This window comes from Cydia amplana, chromosome 2, assembly GCF_948474715.1.
Source record: "Cydia amplana chromosome 2, ilCydAmpl1.1, whole genome shotgun sequence".
In the NCBI taxonomy this organism is placed as follows: domain Eukaryota; kingdom Metazoa; phylum Arthropoda; class Insecta; order Lepidoptera; family Tortricidae; genus Cydia; species Cydia amplana.
Genome location: NC_086070.1, coordinates 19,632,656 through 19,646,179, shown reverse-complemented (window position 1 = coordinate 19,646,179; position 13,524 = coordinate 19,632,656). Strand labels below are relative to the sequence as shown.

The 13,524-nt window shown below is 35.4% G+C and overlaps 1 protein-coding gene across 1 annotated transcript; it reads right to left on the bottom strand.

Moving 5' to 3' along the window:
* Positions 1-1,513: 1,513 nt before the first annotated feature.
* On the bottom strand, positions 1,514-5,188 carry LOC134655415 (UDP-glycosyltransferase UGT5-like). Its single transcript, XM_063510883.1, has 5 exons — positions 4,300-5,188; positions 3,568-3,787; positions 3,225-3,308; positions 2,624-2,759; positions 1,514-1,796 (listed from the first exon to the last, which is right to left on the bottom strand). The coding sequence occupies exons 1-5, from the start codon at positions 5,107-5,109 to the stop codon at positions 1,514-1,516; spliced, it is 1,533 nt and encodes a 510-aa protein (XP_063366953.1). The 5' UTR covers positions 5,110-5,188.
* Between the last annotated feature and the right edge of the window lie 8,336 nt (positions 5,189-13,524).

The following is a 13,524-nucleotide window of genomic DNA, read 5'->3' as shown; positions in this document are numbered from 1 at the left end:
CAGGCTTGTCTATCCGTTTAAGTAGAGAATGGGAATAGAATTTATCCTTAGAACCGTACAATACAAACAATACGGAGGCTGGTTTGCGGCCATTTTTCAGAGCCCACCCTGCCATAGATCAGGGAACCGGTGCTCAGGTGTACACTTCCTTGCAAATTAAAGTAGAAGGTGTGCAAAAAATGCAATTGTGATGTTCTACTTTGTAACGATCCTTTATTTCTTACCGAGTTGCGTTGATTATTATATTATTTATTATGCTTTGATAAATGTTTAATTCCGTGTACTTACGTATCATAGGTGGCGAGACCAATTAGACTCCTTTTTAAAGGAATGGCCAAAAACTGCACAGGATCGGGAAGACTGCAAAAAATGAGTGGAGGCTTTTGGGATACCTATTATAGGCTCCCAACAATAAAACATTTATGAATAAAGTTAAAAACAAAGGATTTAGGCTGGTAATAAAAGGCTACTATGGCACATTCAGGTAATTTTATATACGTATCCAATAAATAAAATTTGACTTTGAATTGAATGACCAAAACATCCATAGCTAAACACTTAAGAAAATATTATATTATATGTCGTTGTGGACAGTTTATTTCTAGTAATACCAAAGAAAATTGACGTTGTAAAATATGCATTGCTATCTAAGACTGGTTCCCCTATTGAAGTAAAAGAAGTTCAAGTGGCTGAACCGTCAATTTCTGCAGGATACTTATACCATTACAACATAATATATATTAAGTTTTACAGTATACTGTAAAATTGCAAAAGTAACGATACGAGGTACAGATCACCGCAGGCGATATAATCATTTTGACTTGAACGCCAGTGTACACGCGGCTCATCTTGAGGTACGTATATTTCTACCTCTAAATTCGTTGTTTTTTTTTTATTATTTATGGGCTCACAATTAACAAGTGTTTTTATTTTATTTTTCCCGAAATTGCAATATATAATTGTATATTTATTTAGTAAATTTAGTTGCTACTTGTACCTCTAAATGACAATTAGGTCGTCAATAAATAACAGTTCTTAAGAAATGTTAATTTAATCTTTATATATTTTGAACCGACTTTTTTGCCCAGAAGGGGGAGGTTCTGTATTCGGTTGTGGCAATTTTTTTATATAAGCATATTAAAAACTTCGTGACTTTTTCAATTATTTACTGTTAATATTTGTATAAATGAAATTAATTCCAAGTACATTCTGATTTTCCAAAGTCACTTTTTGCTATTATGGCATGGTCTGTGTGGCTCAAAAGTAAGGAAATTGTAAATAGGTATATAATGTTACGTCATGTAAATAACAGGAACGTACAAATAATTCATATAATTATTCCAATTTACCGTGATGTTATTGCGGGTTCATAATTAGGTACCTTTTATGTCAAATAAAAATCATGCTATTTTTTAAAGCTTAAATTTAATGACTACCGATGATCTTATGTCGATAAACTCTGAGCGTTAGTAATTAAAATAAATAGCTTATAACTAGGTACATATATTTTCGATCACTCTTTTTTCGACTTTCGCCTAAGTAACTTCTTAACCAATATTACTAATACGTACAACGTTCCGACAAGAATTAATATGATAGTTACTAAGATGATAAGTAAGGTTGCTACAAATGATAATTCTAGGTACTCCACCCATCCCATGTTGGCTGCTGGTGCCCGCAGATGGCGCGCGCCGCCGTGCCGCAGCACGTGCTCCGTCCACCACACCGCGCGCTCCAGCGCAGACATCGGCTGGTCCGCCATTAACGTACGGAGTTTCAACACGTTTTGACGGTAGCTGAAAAAAATGCAAGCACAATTTCAAGAGGTAACCTACATACATTAAGTCGTTGATCAAATTGGTTGTTATGTATCTTTGGAAATGATTAGGTAATTTTGCATACCTACTTGACTAGTTTTCACTAAGGCACTTTGCGAAAACTAGTTTTGACTAAAAATCTTAGTTAAAAATAGTTTTCATGGAGGCGTTACGGAAATTAGTTATAACTACAGCACAGAAAATGCTTTTTACCAAGGCGTTTCGGAAAACTAATTTTAACTAGGGAAAACAAACCGCTACATTTCCTTCCCGGTGCGAATTTGTCCATGATGCTTACAACATTTCCACGCTGGATCACTAGGGGCAGCTTTATTTCAATTGTGATGATTTTAATATAGGTACTGTAAAATAGGGTGAGTAGGGTCAAAACTGAAATTCAAACCTCGATAACATTTTATTTTTACATATGAAAACTGAATGGTGTATACCTATAATAAGTGTTCCGGACGTTTGTATTTTAGTTTTTATTTTATTTTGGGTAGTTCCATTTCATAACTTTGACGATAAAGAGGAAAACCCACCTCACCCCGTAGTGCCTCGTATTTGGGGCAAGAGAGGTTTTCATACAAAGGTGATTTTGGAAGATTGTTGGATCGTTTTTTTTATTATGCGTATTACTATAGCTCCATTTTCAATTGGAAAACATTACTTTTGTAGCAGTAGCCTTAAAATCACTTCTCACCCCCCTCTCAAACCTTCTCTCCCCATTCATAACCCACCTCTCCTCGCGAAACCTTCTCACCCCGTTTTACGGTAGGTACCTACCTAATTTTCTTTTGCCTTACCTGTCAGCTCCTAAAAGCTTCATAATTGCGTTATAAAACTCTTCTTCAGTTAATTTCTCCATTATCAGCTTTTCACCAATCTTGTGTTGCATGTACTTCTCCGTATTGAAGAACTGATCCACCAATATGGGTATACCTGTGCATAAATATTAATAAAAAACTATAGATCATTCATTGCTTGTTGGAAAAGCGAAAATCCAAACAACGGTATAAATAAATTTCATTTTTTATTCAATTTTATTCACACGCAGCAGTTTGGTAGCAGTGAAATAATAAAATCATGCTTTGTTTTTAAATGGACCTAGACTTTTACAAATTCAAATCTCGGCCTTTAGCACAGAATAAATAATAGCCTTCTGTACTAGGTTCACTCTCTAACAAAACGCGTCGATTACGAGTTATATTAGCGCAAGCTCGAGCATCCGTTCCGTAGCGGTGCGCGGCAATTAAATATTTTGTATTTGCTGGACACCACAATTGGTGTGAGCCGCATGTACTGGTAGCGACGCGACGAAATCGCGGAGTGAGCCATGCCTGCCTTTAAGTAGTAGGTACAAGTAAAGTATCAAAGCAAAATGTTCGAAAATTGAATTGCTCTAACCTATCAAAGGTACGCCTGCAGCTATTGCCTCGTCGGTTGACTGCATCCCTCCTTGAGTGATGAATAGCTTTATTTTTGGATGCCCTGAAATGATTTGGTGATTATTCTGATTAGTGGCTGGCACCTATATTATTTGATGTAAACCCTTTTTATAAAATAACTATTGTATATGGGTTTTCTGTCTACATAATAATATAACAAAGATAAAACTGAGATACATCAGCTTAACTGTAAATAAAATATATTTGTGTCCTAAACTGTCTCCAAGACCAACACCGTACATTTCGAAACCCAAAAAGCCCCATAAATAATTCAAACCACTCAATCCTCACTATAATCTTACTTAGCAAGTCGTTTTGCGGGACCCACTTAACTATTCTCACATTACTGGGTCTCCCAGGTACATCGTCCGCGTCCCATTTGCATAGAACGTCGTAGGGTAATCTGGAGAACACGTTCAGAAACAAACGGATCTTGTCTTCGGTGAGAGTCGACGGGTTGAAGTTGGTACCGAAACTGACGTAAATCACCCCCTTGGATGTGTCGAGATAGGATTTGAGGTCCTGCAAATGTTAATGGAATGTATTATGTTACAGAGTATTACATGATGATGTATTTGCAAGTCGATTTTGTTATGTTGTACTTAAATTTTATATTAGGCTAAATATAATTTCTAATCAATGTTATGTAATGGTGTCGGGCTCCGCTACTGAAAGACTTGGTCACGTTTTCTTTAGTACCTAGGTATATGATATCTATTTCAGTAAACAATATTATCGTTTTATATATATCAATATCTAGTCTTTGAACTTGACTTTCGTTTCACCTAGAAACATAAACAGATATCAATTTATGATTCTTTATTAGTGTTCTGTACAAAACTTTGTTCACGGAACACTTAAATAGGATCACTTCGGTCTTGCCAATCAATAAAAAAAAACCATTTTGTTTTATTCAGTTATAAATCAAAATCTTAATGGACCCCGAGAAATAAGTGAATCATGAAATTTAAACTATTATTTCTCCTATTTTATATACTACACATCTAGACTTTTTAAATTAATATCAAACTTACTTTTGGAAGATCTTTTACAGGTTGCATGTGTAGTCCTCCTAAATACACCACACTAGGGGGCACAGGCCGGTTTCCGTCCCAAATAGGGTTTGTATTTACAAAAAGCATATCTATGTTATCCTCTAACTTAGATAAATTGGGTGTATCCTCTCCAAAATATTTTTTGAGAGTCCTATTCACATCGTCAACATAGTTAGCATATGCGAACCTTAACACTAACTCGTTTATTACTTCTAGAATTTTATCTAAAATTGACAAGTCTCTTAACTTTTGTCTATACAACTCAGGATATAAAAACATATGTGTTGGAGCACCCATGGAATCATAATTTACTCTTGACCCATAGAATGAACTCATTTGTATAACTGGTGCTTTGTATTTATAAGCAAAACCTAAAGCTGTTGGCACACATGCTTCAGCTATAACCAAGTCAAACTTTTGATCTTTAGCCATAAATTCTTTAACCTGAGGAGTTTCAACCTCAACCTTTACTACGTCGACCATCATTTGTAGAGCTGTCGTCAGCATCGTATACGGCGCTGCTCCTGCTATGGAGTCAATCATTTCGCTCCAAGTATTATATGAAATATCATGTACATCAATTTCTGTAAAATTTGCGGGTGCTTTTTCATTTTTAAATGCTGGATCTGTTGTTATTACTACAACTTCATGCCCTATTTTAGCTAATTCTATTGTTAGCGATCTAAACACGACCTGGTGACTGATGGATGGTATTGGAAACACTCCAAGTATCCGCGCACTTTCTATTACATTTGTTAAACACAAGAAAAAAATAAATTCACGTAACATTTTGCAGCCAAGTAAATTAACAAAACATTTCGGAAGTGGATGATAAACTGATCAATTAACACCCTGATTGATCGTCTTTATATCTCATTCGAATGAGCCTATGCACGATATCATATAGATTATCATCATTGAGTAAGTCAGTATCAGTATTGATGATAAGATTTCGGTCATTGTCAATTGTCATGACTTATTAGGTATTTTATGCATACTGATGCGCATTAACACTAAAATTACATTTTCAATGTTCCTTGTCTATTTGGTGGAGCTTTCAATTTGTCTGAAGTAGGTATTAAACAATTAACTGTTAAGATAATGGCGTTGCTTTAGTATTTACATAGATTAAATTAAGCGAACAAGTCAAATATTTGAAGATATGCAAATTACTGAGAGAAATGCGATAATGAAATGTTAATTAAATTACACGATTAAAGCGTCTATTGTTCTGGAAGGATTATAATTAACTTTCAGCTATTGAATATCTAATAACCAGTACCTTTCTTTGATTTTGCATGACACTCGTCCGATTTTGATCAAGTTATCTTCAAGATAAAGGACTAACTTGTGCACTAGTGATTGATAAGGGTGAGGTGAGCTTTATACTGAAAGACGATGAACTGTAGCAGAAACGCCAAAAAAAACTGACATGCTAAGTTTTTGGCAAAATCTTAAGATGTTGTTATCTTATTTTACATGCTCGGGTCAATTATCTGATCTCTGGATTGCAGACAGCTTATATGAGTTTTTCGATTGAGTAGATAACATTGAAATATTAATAATGCAGGTGTGATAAGCGATGCTATAAAAACAATTACTTTAAGTTCATTGTTATATTTTCTGTTTTATAAAAACGCCTGCTTTTACTAATAAATTGCCCGGACCTAGCCTCAAAATTGTTGCTATTTGCTGTCGATTATAGTTTAAAGCCAACCAGCAGTTGTACGAAATTGCTTAACCCCTTTAATAGGCCGCATGCGATATAAACGACGACTCGTCACAGTGCCCGGTCATCATTTGGCCGTCAGTGCAAATTTAAATCTCTTTTTTATATAAATCTCTCTTTTATTTATTTTTTCTCAAGCCACTTATCGCTTATTCCTAAAATTCTCCAAAAAAACCCCGTAGCCTCACTTCGGCAGCGAGTCACAGATGTTCGATTGTGTTGAAATGAAATTCCGCCGTCAGTTCGCTTCACATTTTCTATGTACGTGTCTAGAATAAAGGCCGCAACGCAGCGAGTTGAGTTCCTAGTATTGCAAGGGAATATTTATTAAAAAAAAACGGTCATCTGTCAATGCTGAAAAGCAATAAGAAGTAATTGAATGTAAAATTTCACTAAGAGCTTTTATTATTTTTAAACAGAGAATAGACAAGTAACCCTTAAATACTATTAAATACAGCACAAGATAAGTACTTAATGCAAATTATAGTTGTATTATAAGTAAATTACGTTATAAGTAAGTTACATTCCTGCGTGTGTATCGATCGAACATGTTAAATCAACATTCATATTAAGTAGGAGGTAAGTAAGTGCAGTGAGTACTTATGCACTTTTGTGTCAGGCGATGCCGCTTGGCACGATTGTTCCTTAGGTCAAACAAAGATAATTTGGGCCGGTAGCCACGAGATCGTACTGTGACTACCCAAAAAAGATTATCTTTGAAATCTCCCATATTTTGTTAAAATATACCAACGATAAACTGTACCTATGTCTATTAATTTCTCGCTCAAGTAACATTATAACCCCATTAAATTACAATCCGATTGGAATAATAAAATAAAGGTGGGTACGAAATCGAGAAAAGTTAGCTATAGTCCATGGGCCAGCTGGTCAAATTTACGAAAACGATACATAATTTGGGGGTACCAAATTATACCGAAATCTTGCCTGGCCCATGGACTACACATATCCCGAAAGTTAAGTTCTCACCAATAACATTCTTGAAGTTTAATTTTGTCAAGCACTCATTTTTGCATGAAAACTTCTAGGTATAATTAGGTACTTATTAGGTTTAATTTTACACATCGACTTGTTAATTCTAACCGGCCCCGCCGAATTAATTCGTTCAGATATCAAAAAATCCTGCACGTATTTTAACCTGGAAAGTTCTGGAAGGTAAATTACTGATTTAAATTTAATGAAAAAGTCGTGCTCGGGAAACGTCTGTGATGCAGCCGTGCAGAAAGTTAACTGAATTAGGCAATCCTGATTCCATTTTATTGGCAATCAGTTTGTTTAGTACTGAGCACTATACATCTGACTAAATAAATATAATAGGACAAGTTTCGGGAGGATTATTATTTTAAAATTGGATAAAATAAATGTTGAGGCAAAAGTAACAAGTATTTAAAGACGCGTTGAATTAGCGTTGCCAGATATTTATTTAAAAGTCAATTACAATACTAGAATATTCAGGATTATGTAACTAAATTGAGTAATATTTAGATAACTAAGGGACAAGAAACTTACTACTACTTATATTAATCAAATTTTAACTGTTGTGAGACATACTAATATTAAATCATTTTACGGTTTAGACTCACTTGTTTTTACATGTCGCGCGAGTGACTAAAAACAAGTGTCTAAACCGTAAAGTTGTTTATCATTTTTGTATGCCTAATGCATTAGGTACTATTATACTGGGCGATGTGACCTTATTCTAAACAAGCGGTGCATATGCTCTTATTTGTAAAATATTTTGTGATTCAGGCGCGTTCATGAAAAATGAAAGGAAGAGCCACGTAAATAAAAGTAATTATAAGCCACAAAAATACACATTTTTTACGAAAACGTTTAATTTTTTGTTGCTCTATAAGACTGTGTTACACTGTTTTGTGGAATTAAAACAGACAACTTTACAGATAACAAGTTTTTTATAGTACCTATATACTTGTATATTATTGTAACTAATAGTCACTGCAGTTGCCATAGTATAGTATATATAGTAAATAAGGTGTTCTAAATACCTACTTCCCGTAGCCTTAAAACATAAGCTGAATAAATAATGAATTACAGCGAAACCCCACCTTGACAAAATGGTCGTTACTTAAAAATTTCCTCCACCGTGATTACTGGAGATGGCAATTTATGCAAAGGAAGCTACCAAATGAAGCGAAAACACGATTATTTGGCTCTGAGACTTGCGAAAATTTATACGGAATGTTCACTTTTATTTAACAACATCGGGTGGGGACAGAGGTCGCGTCTGAGCGTGACTGGATATTGCCAACGACTTTTCATGACGGGATTTACACGATTGATCATAGGCAAGAGGTTTTTTATTTGGAGTATTTTTTCCGAACTCACCACAAAAATAACCAACACAATTGCTTTAGTACATGTATATACTTGCACAGTATACCTACTTGTATAAAAATACGAGTATTTTTTTAAATTATACGCTAGAGAGTGAGATTATAGGTACCTAGGTATACAAAACATTAGTACGATTTCCGACATAGTTCATCATAAATAGCAGTGCAAATATGGGATAATTTAATATACTAAATACGTAGCTACTAATTAATTCTAATACTTAATAGTGAGTTGTGCTCAAATAGATAATACTCGTATACCTGTATTTTGTGCATATATGGAGACCAATGTTAATCGGGGGTATGAAGGGGCTCAATTACTCTGAACTAACACTCATTTCTGTTTAAAAATTAGCCCCGCTATATCACTAGCTATTTTAATTAAAATAATACTTCTATCGTTTGCAGGATACCGTAAAATGGGGTGAGTAGGGTCAAAACTGAAATTCAAACCTCGATAACATTTTATTTTTACATATGAAAACTGAATGGTGTATATAATAAGTGTTCCGGACGTTTGTATTTTAGTTTTTATTTTATTTTGGGTAGTTCCATTTCATAACTTTGACGATAAAGAGGAAAACCCACCTCACCCCGTAGTGCCTCGTATTTGGGGTGAGAGGGGTTTTCATACAAAGGTGATTTTGGAAGATTGTTGGATCGATTTTTTTTATTATGCGTATTACTATAGCTCCATTTTAAATTGGAATACATTATTTTTGCAGCAGTAGCCTTAAAATCCCTTCTCACCCCCCTCTCAAAAACATTCTCTCCCCATTCATAACTCACCTCTCTCCGCGAAACCTACTCACCCCGTTTTACGGTAACCATCAATAACTGAAACTAAATGAAAATTAGACATATTTTCGTGATATTTTCCTACCTGGACAACTTTAACCTACATAGTAAGATTTTGCTTAGAGTTTGCCCTTGATAATATTTCGTATAAACATGTGTAACAATGCATTATAAAAACTATAGAATATTGCGCTTGCAACTGTTCTCCAGGGGTGTTACATGCGCGAGACCAACCCTTTTCTAACCTGAAGAATCCTTTTTAAATCAAAACTCCAGTCATGTCATGTGAATCGTAACTTAGTGCACGTTCATTCAGCATTTAGATTTCAGCGTTTTCCACTTCCAATTTCCGCTCTTCGCACCGTATACCGAAAGTTTGTGACTCCAATTACCATATCTTGGATTCAGGTTGGCCCGCATTTGTTTGTCTGTCGCATAATCACGCGCTTTCTTGTTTTGTACCTACTTCGGCTGTTTACCATGCCGATGTTACAATTTGATTAATGTGGAGAGAAGACATAAAAGTTGATGGTGATGATAATGTCACATTTTACCTGTCTGCTGCAAAAAGGCGTTTGAATTGTAGGTAGCATGAAATTTGCGACAAGTTATGTACCAAAGTGTTTTTTATGTGTAGGTATAAGATATATAAAAAAATAAATATACTTAAGTATTAGACAAGCTACTAGTAAGTTTTCTTTCAAGCGGATGTTACGTAAGCATTTGCTAAAGCAAGAGTTCGAATAATATCCATCATTATTATATTTATAGTATGTATTTTATAAATATGTGGTAGCTTATATATATTTTATTTATTTATGTAATTTATAAGTATAGTTTGCTTTTTTAGGGTTCCGTAGCCAAATGGCAAAAAACGGAACCCTTATAGATTCGTCATGTCTGTCTGTCTGTCTGTCTGTCTGTCTGTCTGTCTGTCTGTCTGTCTGTCTGTCTGTCTGTCTGTCCGTCTGTCTGTCCGTCCGTATGTCACAGCCACTTTTCTCCGAAACTATAAGAACTATACTGTTGAAACTTGGTAAGTAGATGTATTCTGTGAACCGCATTAAGATTTTCACACAAAAATAGAAAAAAAACAATAAATTTTTGGGGTTCCCCATACTTCGAACTGAAACTCAAAAATTTTTTTTTCATTAAACCCATACGTGTGGGGTATCTATGGATAGGTCTTCAAAAATGATATTGAGGTTTCTAATATCATTTTTTTCTAAACTGAATAGTTTGCGCGCGAGACACTTCCAAAGTGGTAAAATGTGTGCCCCCCCCTGTAACTTCTAAAATAAGAGAATGATAAAACTAAAAAAAATATATGATGTACATTACCATGTAAACTTCCACCGAAAATTGGTTTGAACGAGATCTAGTAAGTAGTTTTTTTTTATACGTCATAAATCGCCTAAATACGGAACCCTTCATGAGCGAGTCCGACTCGCACTTGGCCGCTTTTTTTTAACTCGCTCCATATATTTTCTCTCTCTGCACCAATTGAAGGTATCTCTGTTTGGCCCTATGGTTGACTGGTAGAGAACGCCATTTGTACATTGTTGTATATATTTTGTGCAATAAAGTTTAAATAAATCAATAATTAATATATAAATTACATTAGTTTGGGTCAAATTTGGCTTCCAAGATTTGACCCACACTAACTAACAAACCAACTAACATACTATACATACTAACAGGTCAAGTTTAACAATAGCTTGTAAAATATGTTTGGAGTATAAATTGTAGTTTTTATGCTGAAAATAGAAATTGTGATATTCGCGAAAAAACCGATTTCTGTAAACTTTGATCTTGAATAACTTCCGACGCGTAAAAGAGATTTTAAGTTACTTTTAACGAAACTTTTAAAACGCAATAATATCGGATGTCATTGGGAGGATGTACATGTTTGAGAAAATTGTAGTTCAAGTTTTAAGTTTAAGGTAACGTTCGGATGAAAGCTGTAGCAGGCGTGGCTCACTCCGCGATTTCGTCGCTTTGCTACAGGTAGCTAAAAGTACATCCGTTCCACACCAATTTTGGGGAAAGCCATAAGTCGCGCGTTGCGCTGTCGCCACCTAGCGGCCATATCTGTGCTGATCGTAACAGACGCGTTTTGTTAGAGAGTGAGTCTTCTGTACCTAGTACTATTATTTATTCTGTGACTGTAGCTGCATTACAGTTGCAACATTATTGCTATGGCCTTGATGAGGGCGCTGTAGCAGGGGGCCGATTTCTGAATTTCGATCGCTCGATTTTGTCACTCGAAAATCGGTGGAAATCGGCGAAATGGTAATTTTTGAAATTCGAGCGATAGAAATTGGGAATCTAGTGGTATATATTGACCACTCGTTTTCATTTGTATTAGTAGAATTTACATGCCTAGTAGTGGAGATATTACTGAACGAAATACACGAAATTGAGTGGTCGACAGTGGCGACACGTGTCGCAGGACATTAAATTTGTCCCCTATAGTGTATCCCTTTTAATCTAACAGATTCTTGCAAAATAATTAAGTATCTCACGCGTCAACTGAGTTTCGGTCAAATGATCAAGAAATTCTTTTCTGCAAATGGCTCTGAAAAGTTTTGATATCACAGGCAGTCTCAAGTTCTAAGAGGCCATTAGTGGTGTCGTAAAGACTGAATTAGCACCGAGCACTGTTGAAATTGTACCAATTTCGGTTTTGTAGCGAACGAAGCGCGCTTTGAGCTGCGAGACGTATTATAATTGTAGTTTTAAAACTTAAGGCGGAACTTGAAAAACCAGCTATTTGAAAAAATAACAACGAACTAATGAGTCAGGTTAGACCGGGCCGACCGGGCCGTGTCCGGGCCGGAGTGCCGGCGCTTACTTTTCTATGACCGCTGATCACGTGATGCTCTCCATAGAAATCGAAGCGCCGGAAGCTCCGGCTCAAACACGGCCCGGTCTAACGTGAGTCATCCTTTACCTCCTTGATTGTTATTCTGTCAGCGTCCGAAATAAATCCGCCAGCGAGACACTAAACTACACCGTCCACGCCGTACAAGGAATAATGGCGACATCGTCGCGGCTTTGTTAGCAAACATGCAATTTACATTTTCAGCAGACACTTGTGAATATTTCATACACGGACCGAGCACTGAGGGATTTAGAACTGTAAATGAATAGCATGAAAATCACGAACAATTGAACATCATGTTGAAGTCATACCGTAAAACGGGGTGAGTAGGTTTCGCGGGGAGGGGTGGGTTATGAATGGGGAGAGAAGGTTTGAGAGGGGGGTGAGAAGGGATTTTAAGGCTACTGCTACAAGAATAATGTATTCCAATTTAAAATGGAGCTATAGTAATACGCGTAATAAAAAAAATCGATCCAACAATCTTCCAAAATCACCTTTGTATGAAAACCCCTCTCACCCCAAATACGAGGCACTAAGTGAGGTGGGTTTTCCTCTTTATCGTCAAAGTTATGAAATGGAACTACCCAAAATAAAATAAAAACTAAAATACAAACGTCCGGAACACTTATCACATACACCATTCAGTTTTCATATGTAAAAATAAAATGTTATCGAGGTTTGAATTTCAGTTTTGACCCTACTCACCCCATTTTACGGTACCAGTTTTTGCCAAAAATAAACCCTTCATAACAAGATACCGTAAAATGAGTTTTATAATTCAATGCACTGACTGAAAAGCCCAACTGACTCGACAGTATTTATTCCTGTCCCTATTCCACACTTTAAGTCCCCTTTCATTTCGATTGCTTCCAATTATTCCAAATCCGAAGGACGTAGAATTGACGGATTCCGTTTTGATTGAACCAATCTTTTATCCATCAGAAAGTGCGAACGATAAACGAATACTGAATTTTATTATCGTTGTGTATCTCTAATAAATCTGATCTAATTGAGTGAGTAGGGCCACCGCTGCGTTTGCAATATTAGATGCGCAGTAGAGTTCCTTTAAGCAGTAGGAAAGGTTTGTTGCAACATTTAGGCCTCTTAGTATTTAGGTAGATAACTGACCACAAGTAACAGCCCTATGCTATGATAATGTTGAATTACCTACATACAAAAATCTATTGCAATATTTAACCTGGCAAATTAAACCGAAAATAAATAAACTCCTTTTATCTTAGAAACATTTATTTAATAAATAATAAATAAATAATAAAAAAACATAATCATTAAAACTAATAATAAACTTAAATTTATCTTAAATAAAAGTACCCCCGTGATTTTATTTTGCATAAGAAATGTAGACAATTAATGAACAAACGACGAATAGTGTGGAGTGATATACCTAGTTGATTTTTTTT